Source organism: Bombus terrestris, chromosome 17 (assembly GCF_910591885.1).
Source record: "Bombus terrestris chromosome 17, iyBomTerr1.2, whole genome shotgun sequence".
In the NCBI taxonomy this organism is placed as follows: Eukaryota; Metazoa; Arthropoda; class Insecta; order Hymenoptera; family Apidae; genus Bombus; species Bombus terrestris.
Genome location: NC_063285.1, coordinates 11581842 through 11609694, shown reverse-complemented (window position 1 = coordinate 11609694; position 27853 = coordinate 11581842). Strand labels below are relative to the sequence as shown.

The 27853-nt window shown below is 27.7% G+C and overlaps 3 protein-coding genes and 1 non-coding gene across 9 annotated transcripts; 3 read left to right on the top strand and 1 right to left on the bottom strand.

Annotated features, from left to right (window-relative positions):
• Position 1: 1 nt before the first annotated feature.
• On the top strand, positions 2-4300 carry LOC100651027 (alpha-ketoglutarate-dependent dioxygenase alkB homolog 4). 4 transcript variants are annotated; one of them, XM_048413762.1, is made up of 6 exons: positions 10-497; positions 1166-1280; positions 1538-1630; positions 1746-2176; positions 2398-2586; positions 2716-4300. In XM_048413762.1, exons 1-5 carry the CDS (start codon positions 319-321, stop codon positions 2546-2548), a joined length of 969 nt encoding a protein of 322 aa, XP_048269719.1. In that variant the 5' UTR covers positions 10-318; the 3' UTR covers positions 2549-2586; positions 2716-4300. The 4 variants fall into 4 exon arrangements, 3 of the variants coding, with proteins under 3 accessions (XP_048269719.1, XP_048269718.1, XP_048269720.1); XM_048413761.1 differs by having other exon boundaries at positions 11-497; positions 3818-4300; XM_048413763.1 differs by having other exon boundaries at positions 20-420; positions 1155-1280; positions 3818-4300.
• LOC100649282 (CD63 antigen-like) lies at positions 2921-17073 on the bottom strand. 2 transcript variants are annotated; one of them, XM_048413758.1, is made up of 8 exons: positions 16827-17070; positions 13360-13548; positions 12580-12750; positions 11571-11798; positions 4192-4380; positions 3806-3976; positions 3345-3533; positions 2921-3175 (listed from the first exon to the last, which is right to left on the bottom strand). In XM_048413758.1, exons 1-8 carry the CDS (start codon positions 16902-16904, stop codon positions 2990-2992), a joined length of 1401 nt encoding a protein of 466 aa, XP_048269715.1. In that variant the 5' UTR covers positions 16905-17070; the 3' UTR covers positions 2921-2989. The 2 variants fall into 2 exon arrangements, with proteins under 2 accessions (XP_048269715.1, XP_048269717.1); XM_048413760.1 differs by lacking the exon at positions 13360-13548 and having other exon boundaries at positions 16827-17073.
• On the top strand, positions 15146-15227 carry TRNAS-UGA. Its single transcript has one exon. It is a non-coding gene; the product is annotated as a tRNA-Ser (tRNA).
• A 2028-nt stretch (positions 17074-19101) lies between the features above and the next one.
• Positions 19102-27740, top strand: LOC100649752 (CD63 antigen). 2 transcript variants are annotated; one of them, XM_003402040.4, is made up of 6 exons: positions 19102-19362; positions 21001-21189; positions 21461-21631; positions 21909-22130; positions 22487-22548; positions 24871-27740. In XM_003402040.4, exons 1-6 carry the CDS (start codon positions 19300-19302, stop codon positions 24887-24889), a joined length of 726 nt encoding a protein of 241 aa, XP_003402088.1. In that variant the 5' UTR covers positions 19102-19299; the 3' UTR covers positions 24890-27740. The 2 variants fall into 2 exon arrangements, with proteins under 2 accessions (XP_003402088.1, XP_012173320.1); XM_012317930.3 differs by lacking the exon at positions 19102-19362 and adding an exon at positions 20532-20570.
• The last annotated feature ends 113 nt before the right edge of the window (positions 27741-27853 follow it).

Below are 27853 nucleotides of genomic sequence, written 5' to 3'. Positions count from 1 at the left end.
GCACTTGGCAAGGTGCTAATCTTCTGTCAAAAGAAGATTGTAAAAAGATTATCAATTGAAAAGTTTATTATAAAAGTATTATTATAAACGAGGAGATTTATAGTCGATAGTAAATTATTCTAATAATTTCGAATAAACTTAACACGTATAGAAGACCCAATCAACGTATTGCCCTTCTTACGCTATCGCATCAACATTGTCCTTTAGTTCCCTGACTTCCACGTACTATGTGTCTAAAATATGTGTGCATATGTACATATGAATATAGTTCGAAATAAGTATTTAACGATTTTTAGGTTCTTTGTTACTTATTAAAGGATGGAAACAGTGCGATCTTGTGGTTGCAAGGGAATAAGATCTTGTCTTCTCTGCGAAACTGAACATAAGATTGTGAAACCCAATCTTAAGACACATTTTGAGGTTATGTCCCAAAAGTTTGTCTTTTTTACAAATAAGTTTTGTATTATGTTATATACTTGGACAATTAATTTATTTGGGTAGCATCGCTATTTTTAATATTTTTTGTAAAAGATTTAAATTATTTATTTATTATTTAATTTATCCGTCAATGAAAAGAAGAAAAATAAGAATTTAAAATATTTTGTATATGTAATATTTTGTAAATGATTTCTATGTATTGCCCTATATCATTCTTGAATGAATTTTTGATTTTATAATTACCTCTTCCTTGTCTTTTTATATTCAACAATGTTCATATATATATATGTATATATTCGAAAGTATTACTTGCATTCTTTCCATTGAAAAATATGATATCAATATCAGTTCAGTTGCTTTGTATTATATATATACACATATATACATGTGAAGTTTTTAAAATGCCTTTAAAATACACCTTTTAATATAATATAATTGTTATGTTGAATATTAAAATCTCTTATTTTATTATGAAATTCTTACTAGACTTTATAGAATGCACAGAAACAAATGATTTTCTAAAGCAAGTATGTAATTTTTAATGTAGACAGTAGCATTGATAGTATATATGATACAAAGTTACTGTTTTATGTACAAAATATAAAAAGTAACATTGTTATTGAACTAGATAATTTACTTTTTTATTAAATTTATACACATAACATTTAAAATTTCTTTCTATGTCTTATTAACTATTATGGATTATAATATTTTAGAAATGTTCCAGTTATGTATATTGTCCAAATTGTGACAAATCGTGGCCTGGTTGGGATGCTGATCTTTACAAAAATCATCCGTATCATCGAGGAACTGCCATAGAATTTCCTGGTGTATATATAAAGGTATTTACTTACCTGTATCCGATACATCCTTCCATTGTTTAATTTCTATTTTATGGTAATATTATTCATTAATTTTCCCTTTCAAACTAATTTACATTTAAGAATATAACAAGAGATTATCAACCACCAATTATAAAAAAAGAAGTAAAAGATTTTTTAGCGAAGAGAACTTGATAAAAAGTATTATCAGAATAATAATTTTATTATTATTATTTATATTTGAGATAATATTGTTTTATATTCACTTTTATACGAAGCTAGATTTTCTAAATCCTTGGGAAGTTAATTCATTGAAGAACGCGCTTGAAAAAATACCTTGGGAAGTTTCTCAGAGTGGAAGAAGGAAACAGGTATTTCAAACAGAATAATATATAACTACATTTATTATTATAAAATTTTGAAATATCGATAAAGTTTATTAATAGATAAGATAGGAAGATTTAAGACATAATTTAAAAACTCCAGAATTTTGGTCCAAAATGCAACTTCAAGAAAAGAAAGCTTCGGTTGGGTTCCTTTGATGGTTTTCCAAAGTCTACTCAATTTGTGCAACAAAAATTTTGCCAAGTACCCTTGCTTAATAATTTCCAAACGATAGAACAATGTACTTTAGAGTATGATCCACTACGAGGAGCTTCGATAGATCCACATATCGATGACTGCTGGATTTGGGGTGAAAGAATAGTTACTGTGAATGTCATGGGTAACTCAGTTTTAACAATGAGTCCTTACCATGGTCCAGATACGAAATATAATTTAGAAAGCGTTGCAGAGTATTCCACTATACTCGAAGGCTTCGAATTTGATACAAATGATAAAAATGAAAGTAATAAAGATATCGTTGTAAGGCTCCCAATGCCAGAGGGATCGCTTATGATTCTTTATGATAGTGCAAGGCAAGAAAATTTTCTTACAGACATGGCGAAATAGTACTTAAACATCTATATCGTATTATATTTCTGTAATTGTTTGGCAAATTTAGTTATACAATTATTTTAATTGTCAGGTACAACTTAAGTGAAAGTATTTTATAACATAGATAAAATAGAATATAATGAATGTGAATTTTATTGCATTATTTACATAATTACTAGATTCTCTTCTATATCTTTTATAGGTACAAATGGGAACATTGTGTTTTAAGAGAAGATATAACTTCTAAGCGAATTTGTTTGGCTTATCGCGAATTAACTCCTCCATATTTATGCACCTCAACAAATAATGAAATAGTCAAAGAACTCTTAAAGAGAGCTTCGGTCTTTCAATGAAGTGTGACTAAGCTTTGAAAATAATTTATTCCAACAAAGTATGTAATATAAAATTTGTACGAAATATTTGTACGTTTCATTATGTATTATGAAAATATATTAAATCCTTCTATATATATATAAGTAAATATAAGCACATATATATATATATACATATATATCTACAGCTACAGTTTTATAGAAACGTAATAATAAATGAAATTAGATATCTATTATTAGATATTTAATTTTTAAAAGAAACTGACGAGAAGAAATATCAAAATTTAGAGCAATATATAAAAATCGATCTTAATTAACAAGAATTGAAGAAGGGAATATAAAAAATAATTTTCTTTAGAAAATAAAGATATTGACTTTTAGAACTTCAAGAAATTGAAAGATACTATTTTAATATAAATAAAATTATTTCATATTAAGAATGCATAACAAAAGTAGAGAATTCTATGAATTCTTTAAAGGTTCAGAGGACATGTAAACAACAGGAAAAGTGGTAAAGGGATCTGATTTTCCCAATGGTTGGTAACCATTAACTAAACTCTCTCTTAATTCCCATCGACGTCTCTCCCTTTCTGTTTTTTGTCTCCTAATCGCTCGGCCTAGCATACAGGCGAACATTATTCCAGTTAACTAAAAATAAATTAGAATGTATGAAATGCTTGATTAAAACCGAAGAATTACATTTTTATTGATATGCCAACTAATTTAAATTTATTTTAGATTTGTTACAATATCAAACAGTAATAAAGTATATCTTAAATTATATGTCAAATTAGGAATAAACATAATAAATACTAACCTGAATAAGAGCAATGGCTACAGCTCCAGTACCAATATAAAGAGCACTCCTGTGAATGATAATTGAAAGACGTTCGATACATCCAGTTACATAAATAGCTTTATTAATATCTGTGGAAGGACAAGATAAAGGAATAGTCATTCCTTGTTCTTCCCAATCTTCGTATCCATTGTATCCGCAACAATAGAGCTGTTGAATAATATATTCTATTATGTAAACAACATTTGTTAAATGTTTAACAAATCAGTAATTTTGACAGATGATAATTATGTAATGTAGAAAAAGAACAGTATTAGAAATATCTTTGAAATATTCTGTTTTAATTTTACAAAATACGTGACGAGATTGATTTAGTCTCTGCTCGTGCAAATAATTAGAAATATCTATATATATATATATATATATATATAAATTAGTTGTCTTTATATATGTTATATGTATCCTAGAAATAGAAATATTACTTTTGATTGTAGAAAATCAATGGCACTCCTAGCTTCGCCACTGTTTTCATATTGATGCATGGTCGCATTAATTTTGTCAGCAAGAAGATCTTTTATTCCATCTTGAAGGGTATAAGCTGCAATCCCAGCGATCAATTCCAAGACAAGAACTAATGAAAGCGATACTGCGAACTATCCAATTATAGTAATATATTTTTATTATTTGTTACATATTAAATGAGAAATAAACAAATTAGTATTAGATAAATAAATTTAATAACGCATAAAATTGTTCGAGCAAAGTCGAAATATATAAAACAGAAAGAGAGAGATAACATAAAATTTGTCAAATTTTAATACACAATACCTTCACATAATACAGAAAAAAAAAATATTAGGATGCTCACCACTAGAACCATGCAGGTGCTCTCTCTAAGAGCTCCGCAACAACCCAGGAAAGCTATTATAAAAACAAATATCCCAACAACGATTAAGAGGGTTGCTGGAGAAAAATAGCTAGGATCCAAAAAATGGGAAAAATCTTCGTAGACAGCATAAATTGTTGTTCCAATAGATATTATCATTATCCCCGTTAACTATAAATAAATAATTTCTATTATAATAATATAAGTGAAAAATATTACTGCAGAAAATTAAATTATTTTTATATTTTTATTTTAAATTACGAGTTTCTATTTCATATATAGATAATTAATTGTAATAACTATTTTACCAAGAATTATTAAAGCATTCATAGTAGTTGAGTACTCTATCAAATTGTTAATTATATACATATATATATATATATATATATATATATATATATATATATAACGTATTTTCACATCAGTGAAATTGAACATAAAATTCTTAACTAATACTTAAAAATATACACACATTAATATTTTATATAGATATAGATAAATACATGATTGGATTTCAATATTTCATATATATTTGTTAATTTTTAACGTCAATGACAAAGTTTTTGGCATTGTTGATATTGTTATAATGTCGCCGATGATAATATCAATTCCTTACGTTCCAAATTTTTTTATTTTTAATATGATTTAAGTAGACACACCCGTACAAAGTAGAAATTATCTAATTTTATTATAATCACATCCGTGCTTTATATAAAGCACATCTTTCGTTAACATGAAAAGTTTATATTCTTACAAACTTTCATCGTTCGTATTGAATTTTAAGAAATGTAAGATATTAAAATTATTATACACGTAAAATCTAACAATACAAACAAATGTTAAAACAAATTGTATTTTCTTTTTCTTTAGCGATATACTACGATACTTATATTTAATCATAGAGCAACAATCATTCTTGCAATAACTTTAATGATTTTGATGATAAAAATATTTGAACCTGCAACTTCCAAAGTGATTTAAAAAATTCATTTCCCTTATGCACTATTAATGCACTATTAATTAATTATTATAAAAATGCAAACGGAAATAATAATAAATTATGTATCGATAAAATAAGAATTTTGTACGTTAGCATTCTATACGTCCGCGATATTGTAGTACAATATGCAGAAAAATCTTATTTTCTAACAAATCTGGGAAAACAATATGCATCACTTTTCACGTGATTGATCTCCTCTAGATATTACAAAATATTGAACAAAATGTTTAATTTACGCTATATAAAAATTAGCAGTTGGCACGCATAGCAAAAATATTACAAAAATATTACAAAATTTCAGTTAAACAAATTAATTAGAACTTTTGCGATTTATATGTGCATCTGAGTTCTTTATTGCAATTTCATTTTCAAAAACAAGAGCACGAATTTCATCGTTATTCCTAAGATAGACGGAACATTCTAGGAGACAGCGAAAAATAATATAATAATCTAGATTCTGCAGAATAATCGAGCAAAATGTTAAAATTATTACTTCTAGGTTAATGTTATTTTGGATTGAATAAAATTCCCGTTACACAAAGGAAAAGGTAGTCAAAGATATTTATTTTTTAAAAACTCAATGAATTAATTATATCAGCTTTTGAAAGTTACGAAAAGTATTAATGATACTTATATGTGGTTGTATTTAAACGATATTTACGTAGTATGTAGGTAGTACAAATATATTTATGCCCATCAAATAGGGGCTGTCGAACCCCTTATCGTATAATATCAGTTAAAAAGTGTATACGTATTTTTCCGCTGAATGCAACATTTTACAAGAAAGAAAACAGTGGAATTCGCTTATCGTTACCAATGAGACTACAAGAATATCTGAGCTGATAAGACAAGTCATTTACGTTTGCAAGATAACGATTACCAATTCTGATGCCAATCGCGGAGAATGAGGATTTTCATTCTATCACGAAACAGCAGATCTATTTCATACAATTTTTTTTTATCGTTGAGCAATGAAACCACATTATTTCCATTCTATAAAGGAGCGAATTTCCCTAGTTAGTAAAATTCATATCCTAGTATCTTGATGATTTTTATTCATATAGAAAGTAAAAAATGAGCAATGTAATTCTTTTCTTTTCTTTTCTTAATTTACCGGTTGGCCGTTGTACGAAGTTTGTCGAATGTAAGCGAGTAAGAAAATGACGAACGAACGGAAGAGGGGGCAAGGGACAAACATTGATGATTCGCGACGTTGCAGACCTACTGCACGGTAATAATTCATCGGGGACGACCTCACCTAGCCGATATCGATCCTCTTGTACGTCCGAACAACAGGGTAGATCTATGATCCGCGTCTATATCGAGGGTCGACCTAACTTGTTGAATCTCAGGGCCGAATATAGGGAAAATCGACGTCGCCATGGTTATCGTCGTAGTCAACCTCGACCCCGTTTATCGTTCTCATTTTTTCTCCGCGATTCGATTAACGTGTACTTACTTATTACTTGCCCATTTAATCGCATACAATCGCATTTCAGGATGCAACTACTCAAGTTTCCGTTACACGCATAAATATACATGCGAATACATTAGCCAGCAATTTGATCAACAACTCACTAAGATACAGACGGCTGAAAAGAGTAAAATCCACGGATCTAATGTAAAATAATTAATTAATTACACAATAAGCCTATTCCTGAAGGACAACTAAAATAGGTGGCACCTTCTCGCACGTTATACTAACGTAGATCACATTTATTAAATGACCTATTTTATAGGTCAATTGTTATCTTACATACTAGGTTAGTCGATTATTTTCAAATATCTTGAATTATTTTGGTATTTTGTTCGTTTTTTTTTTTTTTTTTTTTTTATAACGATATTATAATTGATATACGATTGATCGTAACTTATTGGAAATTATATATGTATTATACTCCATATACTACATAAAGATTTTTCACTTTATGTTTGTGTGAATATCTGTTTGAAGGAAAATAGAGAAACAAATAGAAATATGTGAAAATAAATAAATTGCATTACGTCTACCTAGCATTTGTTACTATTTTCCTATTTATTTGTTTCGTATTTATCCATAAATGTTTCAATATGTATACATAATATATATGTACTGACGGGAAGGTTACGTTGCATTAATTATCATCACTTTGATTAACTCGTAACTTGTTACTCGATTAATTAATTAAAGATTAAGAACGCAATATCGGTGGAAAATTAGAAATAACGCACGAGGATGCATTTAGAATCGGAAAGAAAATGAGAAAAGTGAACAGTTGAATTCACGATTAAATGGATGAAAAGAAATATCAATATCGATCTGATCGAACGAATATTTACTTGGTTAATGGTCGAGGTAGAAATCGGGTTTGTATGTATCTAATAAACGCGACGTATGATAATCGAAGGATAGGCGAAAAGAAAATAAAAGAATGTGGCTACAGACCACAAAGAGGGAGTTAACCGCGCAAAGCAGGTACTTGATGCAACGTAGGCCAACGTCGAGGTGTGTGGCAGCCATTTTGGTGTCCGAGAATCCTCTTTCACGCAGGTGCACTACGGAACTGAACGTGGAAACACCTAAACTTGATTCGATGTATCGTATTATCTACTGATAAAGCGGCATACGTACCGACGACACACGTAGCGCTGCTTACTTGTTTTTATAAGCATCTATCCGTTTATTTTCTTTCTCTCTCTATCTCTCTCCTTTCCTTCTCTTTACTCAACACCTATTCGTCCTCGTCTGTTTTTGTAGGTATTCGCGGAAACACACGTTATAATAAATATAACAGTTGACTAAAAAAAAATTATTAAATCGTGAAAAGGAAGATTAATTCTGCTGCGAGCTTCAACTAAAGAATTTGATTCAACACGGTAACACACAATTTAGAATTTCCTATCGTAATATTATGTCATCGTTATCGTCACTGTAGCAATAGAATGTTCGATGTTTTGGTTATTGCAAATTGAAAACAACGTAGACCTTGAAAACATTTGCATAAAGCCAGAGGAATTTAAGTATCAATATAATAACAACTTCAACTAAAGGAAACACGTTAAGTATATTGTTATACATGGATTAGATTACCAGAATTAAGATTATATCATTACTACTGTTAAATACAATAAGGTGTCTCGGCTAATTAATCAGCTAATTATTTACGATTATACGAAAATACTTCTCAAATTGAACAAAGTTGAACTATTTCAAGGGGTACATGTAGTGGGAGAAAGAATTTTTTCTCAAGTTCATTTTTTCTAGGAGATTGCATGGTTATCGGTATCTTTTTAAATTGTACATTTGTACATTTTTTTTACCCCTGTCGATGTGATTTTCTATTCCCTGTATTCTTCCTAAACTATGATTCCCGATCCCATATGAGGTCGCGTAACAGAAATATGAGCTCGTGGAAATTTTTGCAACTGCCGCAAGACCGGTGAAATGAAAAATATCAATCATCTGTCATTAAGGGGTCAAAGGTTCAAGAATTCATCAAGCTATTAATCAACATATGTATAAAACACCAGCTTTTTAAAAAAATCCTTTAAATGGATTTTCGCTTGGAATTAGGATAGAATTTCCAGCAATTTCTAAAATTGTCTTTTTACATAAACATGAACACGCTAATATAACACTTTATATGTACTACATGTTTGTTGCAAAACGACGTCTTTGTCATTGACAATTGAATTCTGAGGAACGTTGATATATTTATGTTATGCTTCTTTTTATGTATATAACGGGGTTTGCGTAAAATTTTCGCGGGTAAAATGAGGATGTGAATGGAAAATACGAAATGGCCTACGATAATAATAAGTCTTGTTATTCGATTTCAATGGGATCATTTTCAACTATTATTTTCTTTTCTTTTTTTTTCATTAATTCTACTTATAGTTACAGTTTATCCATTTGTCACTAGAAATTACTTGTAGGTTATACATATTCTCAATCGTTTATATCCATTCTTTCACGTACCATTCACTCCCACGCCTTTTTGCATGATGTATTGTATACATATAATATTATTCATAGTATTCGATATATAGTATAATTAAAGCTTAAAGTTATAAATTGTTCATAATATTTCATTGTGTAACAAGATTTATCAGTCAATTGCCGCTTTACTAGTGTCATTATCGAATCGATATTTATGTTTCAAACTGTGTCTTTTTATATCTCCCTTGTAACAGTACTAATATTCAGCGATTTTCAACTTTTATTGTATGCTTAAATGTAGCTATATATATATATATATATATCACGTAGGTCACGTAATCATCAAATCTACATCGTGTGACATTTAGGAAAATGCTAGGCATCAAGCTGTAACATAAAGAACCTGCAAATGGTCGGTATTGGCACATCGACCGGCCGCTACGCCCATGCGTGAAAACATAGATCATGACTCATGCGTCCTATCATGTGGGTATGTAATTCAGCACACGTTCATTATTCATACTCTGAAAAGTATTACGAACCGTGCTTGATTTTATTTCAAACCAAGAATCTTTTCTTCGTTCAAGTTCCCTTTAAGTTGCTTCAAGCGTTCTAATCGTCTTCTTTTATCTCAAATTCGTTTTTTAATAAAATTACATGATTCAAGTGGAAACGACCAGTAAAATAGCAATTATCTTATACAAGTAATAGAGTAGGTGGTCTGAAACTAAATCATAATATACATAGAAACAAAGAAGAACTATGACAAATATATGATGGAAAAAAAACAAAATTGATGGGAAAAATTGTAAAAGACTGCCCAGTGGCAAATTGTGTTAGATGATAAAATTTAATTTAAATTACTTTACAACATCGAACAAATGTTTAATATTTAAATTAAAAATGTAGTTTTTTTTCTCTTCATGCGCATATATTTATCGCGCATACAAGGAAATACGTACATTATACGTACAACGAAGTTTTTGTTTTGTCTTCTTTTAATGAAATAACGAAAAATGATTTTCTACTCTTTTATTTCATGTACAAACTGAATGCACAACATTTCATTTCTTCCGATAGAGATCGCAAAACTTTTGTATTATATTCACTGAAGATATATGCTGCATCGGTAAACAGGATGGGATACTAAAACCTGGATATCCAAATGTCTCCTTCGTTTTGAATGATATTGAAAAATGTATAAAGCATAATCTGAGTAGTTCCGAAAGAAAGGAAGGACACGATGTACGACAGAACTATTTCTGTGACCATTTCTTTTCGAATGTATCGAGGCCATTATTATTATTATTATTATTATTATTATTATTATTTCCTTTTTTTTTTTTTTTTTTTTTTAAGGAAAATATTCTGTACGTGGATAGTGCATGTCGCATAAAATCAGCGGAAAGCTAAGCTAAAGTTTTCACGTGCTCAGTGCTGAAACATGTAGTTTGTGGCACTTTCGGGAAGACAAAGTGCATGAGAGCCGTGTTTAGGCTCGATATGATATCTTGCATTTGGATTGTAAGTAGAATATTAATTTATATATAACATTTGTAATCCAAGATTTAGAATGCCAAAATGCCTGGATCCACTGGATCCACTTCGATTACAATGTACAATAAGGTAAGCAATGATTTTAATGAAAAATGTTTCAAATAAAAGTTACATGATTTCGAGAGGTACACATATATATATACAATTTGTCGTGATTAACTTTTTCATTAAACATTAATTATTGAAAACAAAGGAAATATGTAGATATTTCAATCTTCATACCATATTCAATAGCTCCTTTGATTATAATATGATAGTAAATCCTAGAAACGTAAAATACCTTTTTCATTTAACGCTTCTTAAATGGGACTATGATTATAGCTTTCATTTAGAATTAATTTCTAATCTTCATTTTATCATGATGCACGTGATACGTTCTCAAATCGCTGAAAAGATATTAGACCGACTCGTAACTGTTTCTAATCGATCGAGCTAAGAAAACTGAGAAGCAGATTCCCATCGCCTGAAACAAATAACAAACTGATCTGATGGACTATCTTCATATTTGAAATTGACAAATATCTATTATACATAGAAACAAAGTTACATCAATCTATAATCTTCGTTTAAATTTCTCAATTGTTTCTGCTTTCTCGCATTTTACTTTACTTTTTACTTTTCATTTACACATACCGCTGCTTGACATTGATAGTGGCGCAACTAAAAATATTTCAAATTCGCTATAATGGTATAATTGTTTTTATCATGTAAAGCGGCATTATATTTATAATTCTATCAATTTTTCGTCACAGGGTGGTTATATTAATAAGGCCTGTATTTAGTATTTTAAAAAATGTGAATTTGAAAAGGCGCCTTCTCGAAAATTTTATCGCTTTTCAAATGTATGCCACTATCAGTGCCAAACGTGCCAAATGTAATGATTACCTGAACGAAAGCTATGCCGAGTCCAACTCCACCAAGTTGCATAGCATGAGATTTAACGAAAGAAAGGAACTTATTATAGCAACCCTGGTGTACCACTGCTGACGTAAGACTGCAATTTTTCGGTTCTACGCCTGTTCCATCAATACAACACGAGGGAGGAATGTCATTCGCGTTCATGTGTCCAATAGTGACCCAATCAGACGCGTTTGTTGTGCCGCAACAATCGAACTGCAATAATATTCGTTTGTATGATTGCCTAAATTGAAGCGAGGAACCTGATATGTATATTTGTTATTTAAGGTATTTGTAGCATAGATCGATTTTCTTACAATCTTCTCGAAATTTTGATGATACGTTGTTTAATACATTATCTGTATATTTACATGATTTAATTTTTGGACAGTCCAGCCTTACCAAAATGGAATTGTTCATCTTCAAAGTTGAAAGTTTTAACACATAATCCCTATAGCAGGACGTTGTAGAATGACTTTTTGATTAATTGCGAAAGAAACAGTTCTTACAAAGTTGTTAAAAGACTAATATGTTGTTTAAAATGGCTAGAAGGATCCTTTTTGAAGAAAAAATTCAGTTGCGACTGCGTTTTCGAGCAAAAGTCATGTGAAATATGTAGTATCGGTAATTGCGGCGTCCAAAATGCATACGATGTATACATTGTACAATTGTAATATGTATATAATATGAGATTGGCATTCCTAAATTGTCCGTTTTTAAATTGTTCGTCAGTGCGCGCGCGTAGAAAGTACAATACAGCCCCTTTACCAATTATGACTTTTGACTATTAACGTATTTTACTTTTAAGATCTATTATCGTGTTACAAGTACCTTAATTATGCTTCCATAAAATTGCTAATTTAAAGATTCCTAAGTATTAAGCTCGCTTTTTTCAGGAATTAGAATTTCCGTACAAATAACTGATATAAATACATAAATACATATAAATGAGAGAAAAAGTTTAGTCAAAAGGTTTAAAAAAATAAAGAAACTTTACGTCGCGCTGAAGATTATTCCAAACAGTTAACACTTCTGAACTGTTTTTATACATTTGCATTGAATCTCGCATCTTATTCTGAATAATCGAGGACGCCCTGGCTCTTAGAACGTATCCAGATATACCACCTGAGAATTCCAAAATAAAAACGACCACCAACAACGACGTGAACTGAAATCAAGGAATTACATTTTATTATTAAACTTTAGTTCCATTTACCAATATAAAATTTTCGCTAAGCTGATGCTAGATGTCTCGTGACAAAAGATGTAAGAGAAGGAACATCGATAATATGTTCGTACAAAGAACAAGGGTAATTATAGAGAAAGGGACACATTATACCGATTTCAATGACCTTGAAACATATCGCTACCACCGCTCGGCTAACCTATAACGCATTCGCTTATCTTTTTTTATTTATCATAAAGGTGATTAACATCAATGAGCCAGAATATGCCAGAATGAAGTGCAATGGTAATAAAATTTAATTCAAGATTTTTGCGAGTATCTTGGAAACAAAGGCCGAGTGATGGTTACATGTATGGGAAAAAGATTGTTCACAATGTAGACCTTCACAACATATTTCAAGGTCATGGAAATCGATGAGATGTGCCCTTTCCTGTAAAATTATCAACTAAATAAAAGTACAAATTTATTTATTAAGAAACTATTCATTCAGAGATTACCTAGAGTTACGTTAACTATAATAATCTCCGATTTTAATAGAAATTTGAAATACTAATACAAAGAAGTATAAAAGTTTATTTAAATATAAATTACCGTAACTATCATGCAATAACTTTCGCGTACAGCGCCGCAACATCCGAAAAAGGCTATGAAAAATATAATTGCACCGATTGCAATCAGCAAAGAGGGAACAGATAAAAATTTATTATCCAGGAAATGTTGATAACTGTGATAAACTCCATGAATCCCAATACCAATAGATAATAAGATTATACCCGTGATCTGAAAATAAGAATACACACATATTTTCTACACATATCATCACTTTTCTCATTTCGAATAAATTATAATATAGGCTTAGATGAATTGTAATGTTATTTTAACATTAACGTTATAACGATCGGCGACGCTTTTCAACGATTAAAGCCTGATTCACGCCAGCGGTCAAAGGTATCGTCAGGTCACGATCAATCGAAATAAAAGATTTTACCGAGGAATTCACAAATCGAATCACAGATTTTCATTTGACTCGAACTACCTACTACTATGAATGCTCTCGTTGGATTACGCGTAAACGATTTCGCCCAGTACCTGACTTAACATATACTGAATGTATTGTTATCGCTAATGCGGAATGAAGCGCTTAATGATTGCCGACGCCACTGTAGCGTCGTGTGACTAAATTCGCATTTTGTAAGTTCTTAAAAGAACCCGTCGGCCCCTGATTAAAGTTATTGTCAAAAGTAGCCGATCATTCTAGTGATTGTAAAAATCGATTTCTCCCAGAATATTTTTGTCTTCTACGAACAGTGGCTTATATAGTACGTCATAGAGTGAAATAGATATCGATTTAAGTCCTTCTAATTGCATGTTATTCTTTTCAGGTATTATCTTTTGCTATTCTTCAAGTTCTACAAAGTATCATTCAAATTAGGGTCAGACTGTACCGAGGTTAGGCCAGGTTGCTAGGCTATGGTTACAGTGTATACGTATCCTCGTAGATATATGTATGTCAGAATAATAAAGTACCTATACAATAGACTTTTATGAGTATACACATACGTATATTTTGATCTTCAGATATTTTATTCATCAGACAACAATTTATTTACGTTAGAACCTGCATTTATCGTAACAGTAGTCTTAGTTATATCAAATTCATTTGTTATATAAAATACTCTGTTAGCTTGTTGACGTTGCTATAGGGTGTTGCTTTAAATCTTTCCTATATTCCCATTTTAAGTAAAAATTTATTCTTAGACATATCTTGTCATATATAAATTATTTAGCTCTGTTTACATTGCGAATTGAATCAATAGAAAATCAGATTAGAAGATCTTTATATCCAATTACTAACTGACAGGGGAACGAGGCTAATACGAAGCCATGATTTTAAAAAATGCGGTTGCTTTGGACGTTCATGAAATCCCTCTAGACACACGTTGATAAAAATGAGACACTTTCACTAACGATTTGTAAAGAAATGCAAATTGTGAGGTCTTTAGACCGAAATGAATTTTAAAAATATGTGGAACAAGGAAATTAGACGAAAATTACTGTTTCGATTAACATTAAAATAAACATTGCAAAGAGGATAATACAAATAATTATTTTAACAAATTTGTCAACTAATTCTATTACGTTTTTTATTACATTCTATGTAAAACTATTATTATTGTGCGTATATGTCAATCCTACATAATTTCTCATGTAATTAAAAACTATTTTTTTAAATTATGAACGTTGAATTAATTTAATTAATTAATTAAAGTTTCAAGTTAAAAATTTTATTTTGTAATATTGTATCGTATAATATTCAAATATTCGTTACTTCAATTATGTCTTTAATATTCCTATAAAATAAACGGAAATTTCAATTGCTGCGGTGTCCGAGCGGTTAAGGAGATGGACTTGAAATCCATTGGGTTCTACCCGCGCAGGTTCGAATCCTGTCCGCAGCGTCTTTTTTTTTCATTTGTATAAAACGATTTTTTAGTATCTTTAAAAGTTTTAAAACAGATTGCACGTGAGTACAATATGCTGCCACGTCGCATAATGTACATAGATTTCGTAATTAAGAGGATAAATTTACTTCATTATGATTGATATTAATGTCAATAACGCATAATTTGTTTCCATTTATAACAATTATTGTAAACAAATATTATAAATATTTTCATACAATGAAAGCAAGATTTTTGTTATATTTGTATTATAGCTTTATATATATATATATATATATATATATATATATATATATATATATATATATATATATACACATTACATTGCAATACATTACATTACATTACATTACATTATATTATATTATATTATATTATATTATATTATATTATATTATATTATATTATATTATATTATATTATATTATATTATATTATATTATATTATATTATATTATATTATATTATATTATATTATATTATATTATATTATATTATATTATATTATATTATATTATATTATATTATATTATATTATATTATATTATATTATATGTATACATATGTATGTAGATTGTTATATGCTACTAATGTATATTTTTCTTTTCTTTCTTTTTTCATATAGGTTTCCACAGCACCTATGTTGTTATTAGCGACGATAATATGAGCAGACAGAAATTTACTATTCAGATTTTGCTAAATAATATTATATAACGTACAATGCATGTAATTAAATCATAATGTAATAAAATTATTGAAAAATGCAGATAAAAGGTATCTATACGTATACAAACTAGCTGTATATACATATATATATATATATATATATATATATATGTGCAGTTCACATGTTTTCGTCTTTTCATCTTTTAACTGGTATTCATGATTCATTATTTGAGTGCAAAACGCAGTACTTTACTGCGAAATATTTATATACATGTTTACTTGGTAGAGGTCTACATATATACGTAACTTAAGAACAGCAAAACAAGATGCAAATATGTCATCATATACGAAACAAAAAAAATCATATCACTATGACAGATCTATCAACTAATTTTCTATCAATATGCAATTAGTTTGTTATACTTAACATATTTAATATGTTGAATATTAAAAACGAAATATAAATGGTAATTATTGTAATATATAAATTATTCTATTATGATATTAAATTATTCTAATAGCATTCATAGAATTTAGAATCTATATCGATATTTATATCGATATTTAGGTTATATTTAGGTTAGTATGAAATTAACGCGAGTCTTCTATGGTCTTACATAAAGTAAATTATGAAAAAGAACATAACGTTACCTCGTATTATCACCTCGACGAGATTTCTATGATTTAAGAAATCAAAAGGAAGTAAGATCATGCGGAACCATCTAATTATGATAACTTTTTAAACTACGCTGTGTTTTCAGTATGGTTCCCTAATCAAAAGATGTTTGAAACAGAGCTTTTATCGTTTTCTCAATATAATAAATAATTCAATATCTTGAATAATTTTCGAGAAACGACGTACGGCGGTAAACTTATTAAAGTACTTAAAAATTAAGGATTATTATAACAATAAAAACGCAAATTACTCACAACGAAGAGTAGATTGAAGATGAACATCAGATATTTGACACATCTTGAACCAAGAGATAATTTCATAGTAGTAACCATTATTTTCTTATAATTAAACGAGACCCTCTTTATTAATTTCGCAATATGTAACTATATACCTAACTACGTTATATTTTCTCCACTCCACCAACGTTAAAAAAAGGCGCACAAACCGGTTAACAACATCGCAACGATTCACTATGTTTAGACAGTTATCGCGTGGCTGCGTGTCCAAGCGCATGCGCAATCATAATACTCTTGACCAAGGTTACGAAACTTCAAAGGTTACCAACCGCAAAATTCATTTTATACATTTTATACTAACATCCATCATTCGTCTCGATTGAAAACTAATTAAATATAATATTACAATAAATCTACATGGGAACATGAAGCCAAATAAAAGCAAATTTTTATATATATGTACATATACGAAATAATTAATTTATTAAATAATTAATAATAATTAATAATTAATTAAACGTGAATCCTGAATTATCTTGGTTAAGATTCATAAAAACTATTGCACAGCTATAATATATACATAGAGTCTTAACCAGACAAAAATTATTGGAACATCGAAATTGCACAGATTTTGAATCAATATCCTTATTACGATCATCATAATAATAATGAGATTTATCATATCTAACTATTAAAACAAATAAAAAAGGTATTACAGTATGTATACATAATATAATATTCATATAGTACAATTTTTCCATACCAATTGGAGCACCATAGTGTTCTAAAAACATGACGAAATACAGATTATGCATGAAAATATAAAATATGTATCTGGTTTACATTCACTATAATAAACAAAATTTTCTTGATTTACTTATCTATTCAACATACTGTATGTAATTTACCATATATGTAATTGGTGACATTATTATTATTATTTGGTAAAAATTACAAATATGTATGTATATACAATATATATTACAAAAATATAGGGATGTTGTTTACTGCTGAGATTTTTTAACTGATTTCTGAAATATATTCATGAGACTTGAAGAATTTCTCCGTACGTAGTAGAATAATAATGAAATGTTAAAAATTCAAATTTTAACATGATAAATGCATACAACAGTCACATAGAGGCGAAAATCAAAAAAATGTCAAGTCGATAAATCGTAAAATAAGTATTATATCGAACTGAGGCAAGTAACATACAAACGCATCGTTTCTATTATAATGCGAAGAATCGATAGTAAGGGATTATAAGAATAGACTCAATTGCGAATGATATATCATATAACTAGCACTTCCAACTTCATGTCTGTATATCTCATTTAGAATTAAATATTTTCAAGAATGAAGAAAACGAATATGATATATAAATAGATAAATACGTATGTATAACTTTTACGTTTTAAGTATAAAATAAAATAAGAAAGAAAGAATATTTAAATTTATTAATAATTATTTTTAATACCTACTGAAAGTTTAATGTTTCATGTTATTTTTATTAAATGTATTGTATTATGCTTCTTTATTGTATTGAGGTTTTTGCCTATTACAACACAATTTTAGGTATGTACACGTTTAACACATTTTTACTCTTATTAAATTTTATTATACATTATATTCGTATATATAAATAATTTGCAACTTTTTATTAAATTAATCTTTACGACTTGAAAAATTTGCATTTTTACAAAACTTAACGAAAGTTAAGTTAACGAAAAATTGTGTACAATTTTAAAAAATGAAATTGTATAATATATAAATATATTTATATAGCATTATAAAGAAAAGTCGCTAAGGACATGTAAAATTTCTTTGGTATATTTTATTCTGATTCTGTTTTTATTTTCATTTAAAAGATTTTTAAGTTTCCTCATTATTATTTTGAAAGTATGATATGTATAACTCATATAATATACATTTACACGTAAAGTATTTGTATGTTTCGTAGAATGTTGAATTCTGTATATATCGTAGATTAACGTTACACTTTGATATAATCAATATGTGACTTGTAAATATTTACTGTGTTACTTGTCTATATATAAAGATACTTTCATATACCTGTATTTTAAATGCTAACAATGAATAATGCATATATTTATAATACTCATAATTCTAATTATAAAGGATAATTAGAAAATAATTTTGTATACTGAATCTATATACATATTTGACAATAATATAATCACTTTAGAAATATTTAGGAAGTAAAATTTAAAGCTCGAGGCTCTATGAGAAATATGGTCGGTTCTTTAATAAATTACCGGGAAGGTGCGCACGCATCTACGTCAGGCAGGGTGGATGGATGAAAATATGACTATTCTTTGGTGAGCTGTTGAGGTGAATAATCCGAGTGCATAATTTTGACGCAATTCTATAAAGGACGCACACAGCTTTCATACTGTTTGGTTACATTGATATTTATCATTTTTATACTTGATCTTCTCTTTCTCGAAGTCAGTGAATAGTGAGTGTAAAAATGGTGTCCGGTGGAATGGCTTGCATCAAATACCTGACGTTTCTTTTCAACCTGATATTCGCCGTAAGTATTTGCTCCATGTTGTGCTCGTTACTTATATTCTATTCCATAAGCTCCAACTGCGTTTGATCTCATTCTTTCGATATTTATTTAACATTCATTTAGGATTTTCTTAAATTTTGATAAATACACAAATTAAAATGAAGTAAAATAAACGGCGATTCCAATTGTATTAAAAATAGAAATGTTTAAATGGTTTAAATTTAAAGTAGCTATAACGTATGGTACCCATAATCGTCTTTGTGTGAAAATTAGATTCGATCATTTGGATATTATTTTTTATTCCATCGGGCCGCGAATTATAGATTATTTGATTTGATTACATACACAGTGCTCCCGAGCCGCTGAATTCCTAAAATTAAGACCTACATTTTTGGATTCTATGTACTGAAAACTTTTTAAATGACAAATGAAAAGAGCAATAATTTTATGTCCCTTAAACCGAAGTTAAACCGATTTTAATTTAATATTTTGTCTACTCTACAGTGAAATCCAAATATTTTATTTCCAATTCGTATATACCTACATATTAAAATACCTATCCTAAAGTAATCAAGTTAAAATTAAAATATTTGTCAGAAACCAAAACTTTTTATTCAATTCTCTCTTAAAAAGAGAAATTAAAATCTGCCTTTTCCGTGTTTGCATCGTTATGCAAATCGTTTAAAGAATTATTAAATAACTTTTTCTTCTCTATATAGTATACTCATATCTGTATGGGTTACTCTTATATTTGCGTGGGTATTTATGATTTCTTATGTTAGTCACGTATGTGTACGTAACTGCACATAACCTCATGAATTATTCCTTTGTAAACCTACTCAACGTTTATATATTGTTATCTACTCTTATAAGCACTATTTTGAAATGTGATGATATCTTATTAAATCATATTTATTAAATTTAGATTAAAAATAATTAGTGTAATTATAATAATTATCGAAAATAATTTATGCAAAAAGCTAACTCGAACCTATTTTTTTAGTTCCGTTTTTCTATTGCAAACAATAGTCGTAAATTAAAAATTGTGAAAATTTCATTTTTTATATTTTGATAACTAATTGGTAAATAAGATATTGTCGATCACGGATCGGAAGTAACGCTGACGCCCGCTCCGTGCAAACAATTCGAGAAATTGGTGGGGATAACACTGTGACTACCACACAAGATGATAATGTGTCTGTTAAATGAGAAGTTGCATTCTGTTCCTGGTAAAAAAGATAATTTCTGTATACATCTCAATTGTAACAAGAATTGTGTAATATGAAATAAATAAATATTAAACATCTCCATTTAATTCCTGTTCTTATTAGATCCATCTATTGTTTTATCATGTTACAAATGAATATAAATTATCTTAAAATTATAATTAAAATAAATGAAGTTACGCATTCATAAATAATATTAGTATCAATTAATATTGATTACATAAACATTACGGAATATAAGGTTTCCAGTTTATCAAGAAATGCATATTCTTGAAGGTTTCAATATGTTTATTGTATTATTACATAATTTTTCAATATTATATTATGTTATAATACATCATAAAAATAATATTATATTACATCATAATAATTTTTATTAGTGTTATTGTTGTTATTATCGTTGAAAATAACTGTTAAATTTTTCTGATTGCAGATTACAGGAATTGTATTCATTGCAGTTGGCACTGTGATCTTGGTGGTTTATAGTGGCTACAATAATTTTATGGACAGTTGGTTCTTTACAGGACCAGTATTGATGATTGTAGTTGGTGTTATTGTGTTTATTGTGTCATTCTTTGGTTGTTGTGGAGCTGTCAAAGAGAATCATTGCATGATATTAACGGTAATAGCCTGCCATTATTTATACAATAATATTTACATGATAATTTTTATATAATAGCAATAGCCAATATTTATATAATAATTTTGTATATCATAATTTTTTTTATATTAGAGTAAATTTTTCTATAATTATTTAACTATAGCAAATATAGATATTCAATTAAGATTAAACCTGAAATCTGATTTATTTTTCTAAGAAAAAGTATTTCCTTTTTTGTTAATTAATTAATCTTAGATAACAATCTTTGTTTTCTTATATTTGTTCCGTACAGTTTTCTGTGTTACTGCTTTTAATCTTTGCACTTGAACTCGGTGCTGGAATTGCTGGATATATGATGAGTGGAGAAGTGCGTACAATGGTAGAACATCGATTAAATACCACTATGGAAGAATATTCAACCAATAATGATATTCGTAAATCTTGGGATATTATGCAACATGATGTAAGTATGCTCAATGATGCTTATTTTTACTAAAAAGTTTTGAAATAAAGAAGTAATAAATTTTCAAATTAAAACTTTTCAAAGTATTTATGTTATATTACTTTATATTAGTAGTATTGAATGTAAATATGATATATATTATTAATTATACTGATATTGAACTATTCAGTATAAATTAGTACATAATAAAAGTTAATGTTGCTAATTAAAAATCTCTACTATATTTTCTCACTGAATTTTAATAAATATATATTTCAAATAAACTGCCAAATTATAGTTGGAATGTTGCGGTATGGTTGGCCCTAATGATTGGGCTCATGTTGGATTCCCAGAAAATACTATACCAAATTCGTGTTGTAAAGAAGTACCAGAAGGAAGTAAATGTGACTCAAATTCGATTCATATACATCTAAAAGGTTGTATGGGCAATCTTCAGTCTGCTACTGAGCATAATGCTTTGATCTTGGGTGGTGTTGGCATTGGCATTGCTATTATTCAGGTAATTTTTATTATTCACTTCTTCTAATTTAGGATATTTTTATATTATTCATAAAAAATTAAATATTGTTCCTAAATTAAAAAAGGATATCAAAGAAATAATTTTATAAAAATATACAAATCAATCATTGCAAAGATATATATCATTCAGTTGTAACATAGTAAGCAAAAATTAATACTCTTCTTCTCTTCTATTATTATGCGATTTTTTATATTTAATAATTTAATAAGGTCATATTGTTCGCATTTTTCTTGTTTCCTATTGCATGACATTTATTTGTTAAATGAAGGTAATATATTATTCACTAACGAAAAAAAATAGGATTCATATACTAAAATGGAATCTGTTTGTTTCAGCTAATTGGAGTTGTCTTTGCATGTTGTCTGGCACGTTCAATTCGTCGCGAGTACGAGACTGTGTAAGCAGACAGATACCTCCAATTTTAATGCCTAGAAATTGCACTCAGACTTCAAAATATGATCTTTTCCTTTCACTCTTTTATATATGTATATTGTTTCTGTGTTCTTCTTTAAGTAACAGAGTATTGCACAAATAGCACTTTATATGTTCTTTTTACCATGCTGCACAAAATAATATATATATAAGATCGCTTCTATACAAACTAATTAATTAATGCTGTTATCAGTAATGTTTTATATTTTATATATACGTAAGTAACATCACTTTATTATTCTCCATTATTATAACTATTTAATACTGCAATTGTTGCTATTGCTATTACTACTGATTGCAGATATTATTATTAAAATCAATAACAGCGGTAACGTTAACAGCGGAAGCAGCATTACAACGTTTACTTTTGGTTTTGAACGTATTAATTCATTCTTAAAATTGCAATTTTAATATCAAATAAGACAAGTGTTTTTGTGCAGTATCATGTCTTTTATGACTGTTTCTTTAAGACTGACCATTTTTATTCTATGTTAATCGAGAAGAATCTTTTGTACTTTGCTTATAAACTGCACATTGAGATTGAAGAACTACAAACCAAAAATTATATATTTATGTTAAGAGATTTTTATGTTGAGTACGTATATATTCATATGTATGTTGTAATAATTTATTCATGGATAATAGTGTATATTATCTCAGTTTCTATTTGACCTTGTATGTATACACATGATATTATTGTAATTGTTAAAAGTATTAAGTTTCTTTCGTCAAATAATTTTAGTTCTCTTTTATTAAATTTAAGTTTCTTTGTACTTCTGTAAAAAATAATTTAACACCGTAACTTCTTAGATTTTATATGTGGTATTTTCCAAAATAGTCTATAAGTCTATAAAGACACGATGTATAAAACAACAATTTTTAACTAAAAAAGTTACGTTCAAGTAAAGAAAGATATTTAAAAGGCATCATGGTCTAATCATCAAATAAAATAAAAGTAACACATATAATAATCACTTTGATTTATGTTAATTCATTATTTTTTACTTTTACTTTTTAATTTGATAGTTGCACCATCATGCCTCTTATTTAATTAAAATATTATCTTATTTAAAGATAATAGATAAATTATTGTCACAGAAAGATGATCTAAGAAAATCTCTATTTATATAAAAGAAAAAACGTTCTATATGCAAAGTTGTATACAAAGTTTACATAATGTTGATACAATAAATTATGATTACAATCAGTAAATATGGTTATATAATTACACAGTTGTGTATATTTAGATAATTTCGGAGACGATTTTGTATTCAACTTGTCTTCTACACTGATACAAGTTCAGTATTGTTAATAAACAGCTGTGTTTCATTAATACTGATGCTATATGATTCTTTAAAAATTTAGAGCTACGCTTTCCATTATCTGGATGTTAACACTAGATTACAGTAAAAGAAATGGAAAGGTTTATTTCTTCCCAGAAAACTAGCGCTACATATAAATAATTCTATTGTTGGTTTTCAAAAAATATTAAAGGGAAATATTATCATTTAAATATTTCATTTAATATGTTAATATGATATTTCATTAAATATTTCATTTAATATAATATTTATAATTTAAATGAAGACATTATTTAAATATAATTGAAGACATTTAAACGAAAATATTAAAGTAACATTCACATTGTTTTCGTATTTTTTCTCCGTCTTTCTTATTGCCTTAAAATGAAATGTCCGACTAATTATTATATATGTACTGTGTATGTATTATTATGTATGTATATAGATTTGAATAACAATTAAATCTTATTTATTGTTATTTAATTTATAATTACATGAGGAAATGAAAGTATATAAGTTATATATATATATATATCTTTTTTTTTCTTGATTTTTTAGTTAGATCAAGTTACGGGTCGCGACGATCACGGAACGTAACATAATATTGTAAGAATAAAAATAATCTTTATTTTCTTATTTGTGTCAAAGACAGAGTTCTCACAAGTTTGATAGTTGCTTTCCAATAAATACATTCTGATTGAAATTTAGTATTAATGGAAGAACTATTTCAAATAAGTAAAAATTATACGTCCAAATTTCAAAGCAACTTAAATCTTTAATATTATCCATTTGAATAGTAATGCAATGAATAGTGTTATAATATGCAATATGTAACATAATATTAAAGATTTTAAATTTTAATTGAGATCCTTATTTTGGGAAGCGTAGGTAACTGTGCACCTTCTCACTTGCAACTTGAGGTATTCAACATTATCTATGATAAGTTGCGTGTTATTACAGTCAACTTAATTAATTTCTACTTCCAGCGAGACTGCAGCGCACTGATTCAACACCCAATAGGAGGCATTATAACTAAATATTGTTCGTCGTGCATTCATTAAGAGAATAATTCTAGAGTCGTCGCAAGACCATTTATTTAGAATTTGGCTGTAGATTAATCAATATTTATCTGCAGTTTAGCTTAAGAAGAAAACAAATCATTGGAGAATATAATTCAATATACTGCCATTACCTGCCAAATGATTGAGACCAATCGTCTCCTTCTTAGACTGCTCTATATGTGGAATTAAAGCTTATGGCATGGGAATGTTTAAAAAAGAGATAGAAAGGTCATAACATATTTGACTTGACGTTTATTGTAATTTAAAAGGCTCTCTCAAAACTTGATTTCTTGGAAAGAAAAATTGTCTTTCAAACTTTAACTCTGTGTAACATGTTAAATTCATTCTAACTATTGTATTTACATAAAATATATTTTTTCTATACACATAGGGTTGGGTAAATGTTCTATTTCTAAATATTATAGCTTGATAAAGGAAATTGATTTAATAAAATAAGTCAATAAGTAAATTTGAATGAATGAAATTTTGTATTTTATTTTTTATGATGATTTCTACTAATACTCTAGACAATATGCTGATATGCTAAATATTAATAATAATGCAAATTAAAAACATTAAATACGTTGATGTAATGTAGCATTAAAAGATAATTACATTTTTAGAAAATGATTGGATGGCAAGCTATATAAGATAATGTGGTAGTATGTAAGAGAAGATTAAATGAATCACGTTATACAAGCACTAAAGCGAACTGATTATAATTGTTAATTATTATCTGATTACAATTTCATGATTTTAGTTTTGGAACAATGAAAATAGCTTTTACCCAACTCCAATATCTAACATGTTAACATGAAAATCATGCGTTACAATTTACTTTTCTTTGTAATCTCTTCAAAGAAAAGAAATTTATCATGAAGTACATTAAATATTTTTTTAGAACAGTTTAACAAAAACTAATTTTAATAACTATACTCTTTTATATGATGTAATAATTCGCATAATTTCAGTATTAATCAAAGAATAATAATTGTCACCTTCCACAAAAATAAAAATTTCAAAAATGATATTATACAATAAATTAAATGAAGATTGAGTATATTAATTAATTTTGTCATCAAAATGAAAGAAAATGATCGTTGCACTATATTATGATTTCGCAACTAATTATACGTTTGGACCAAAGTTTTAATTTCTGCAGTGAGAGAATTAAAGAAATTGAACGTATAACCATCTGACACGAACATTAAAGTTTGCGACGACTGGTGTCCATCACTGTTGACTATTGGAACAGCTTCCAAAAAACATTACAAAATTTACACAATAAAATTACAAATTTATGGCATTGCGTCGATTTAACGAACTCTATTATAATTATTCGAATTGTTATAACTGTTGTTTTCGTTTGAAATCTCGCATATTTTAACGACAAAAAGTAAGTAAAGTTTGAATGTTAAAAAATAATTAATTGCTTGACTAAATCAAAAATAATTTTGTCAAAATATTAATGTTAAAACCATTTAGTAACAAATTACATATTTTGATGATTCTTTTTAAACAGTATATCACTAGTTTTATAATTATTGTAGGTAATTGGTAAAAAAGATCTTTTATGTTGTTTATTTATAAATTGTTTATTTTGTGTAATTGTTTAAGTGGTTCAGTGTAATAATATATTTTTCAAATTATGAAAAGAAAGGAATCATTCAATTAATTTTGTAATTTGTTAAAAGAAAATTTAAAATTTGTAAAATTTCGCCTTTGTTTACATCAATTATAATTGTTTACTAAAGTAATCGTGACTAAAAAAAGTATGTTCAAAAGAATAAGCGAGGTTTCAATGAGTTTCATTTTAAATAATGAAAAATCATAAGCGAAGAAAAATATTTCTCGATAGATAATACCGAAGCATTAAAGTGTGCCTAATTTCTTGCAACGTGTCTAAATCATTAATTAATATATTAGAATTGATCGAAGTAATTAATTTAAATGACATATTACCAATCATTTTAATTAAAAGTAAGCACCCAAAAGATTTGTTTTTTTAAGCTAAATAATTCAATATGAAGCAAATCTTTTCCATTATTTACCTTTGTGCTTTAATTATAGGAATTTATTTAATAATAGTTCTTGTCTTAGATTATCTCCAAGTTAAATTCCTATTCTAAATTTCATTTGCTATATTTTTACTATACGATAATTTGTTTATTTTAAACATATTTCAATTATACAGTTTCTACTTTTTAAATTTCTACCTTCTAAATTTATATAAGATTAAGTTGTATAAATTTTTTATAATTTATAATTTAATCTATAATATTAAGTTGTATAAATGTGTAGATGTTAAAATGTTTCTGTTACATTAATTTCGATACATGTATATTCATTTAATTTTAAACTCTATTAGATTTTACACGATAATGATATGTTAGATGTTACAACATTAAGATCTTTTTATTCCATAAGGAACGTTCTCATTTAATGGTAATATTTGATCTATATCAGTTTATGTATAATTTCTTTGAAAAATTGTAATTCATACTCTATGTAATGGAAACGAAAATTAGCATTCGAATGTTACCTTAGATGATTGGCTGACAAAAATAAAAGACTGATAATAATGTAATAAAGACAAAAAACAAAGTCAGTATTAAATGAGAAGTAAATAGTTGTTTTTTGTAGCATTTAGTCGCTTACAATATTTTTCTACTTGTAATTTAATTCATCAATTAATAATTAATATATTATTAACGTTCTTTAAGAGCTGACCACTTTAGCACATTTTGTTCGTATAGCTTTTATCTATACAAATAAAATATATTACGTAAAGATTGCATTTGTATCCTCAATTGACCATTATTCCCATTAATTGTAAATAATAATTATTAGAGCGAAATTATATTTCTTATAAGCATGCTTCAATTATTTATGTGTTTCACTTAAAAGA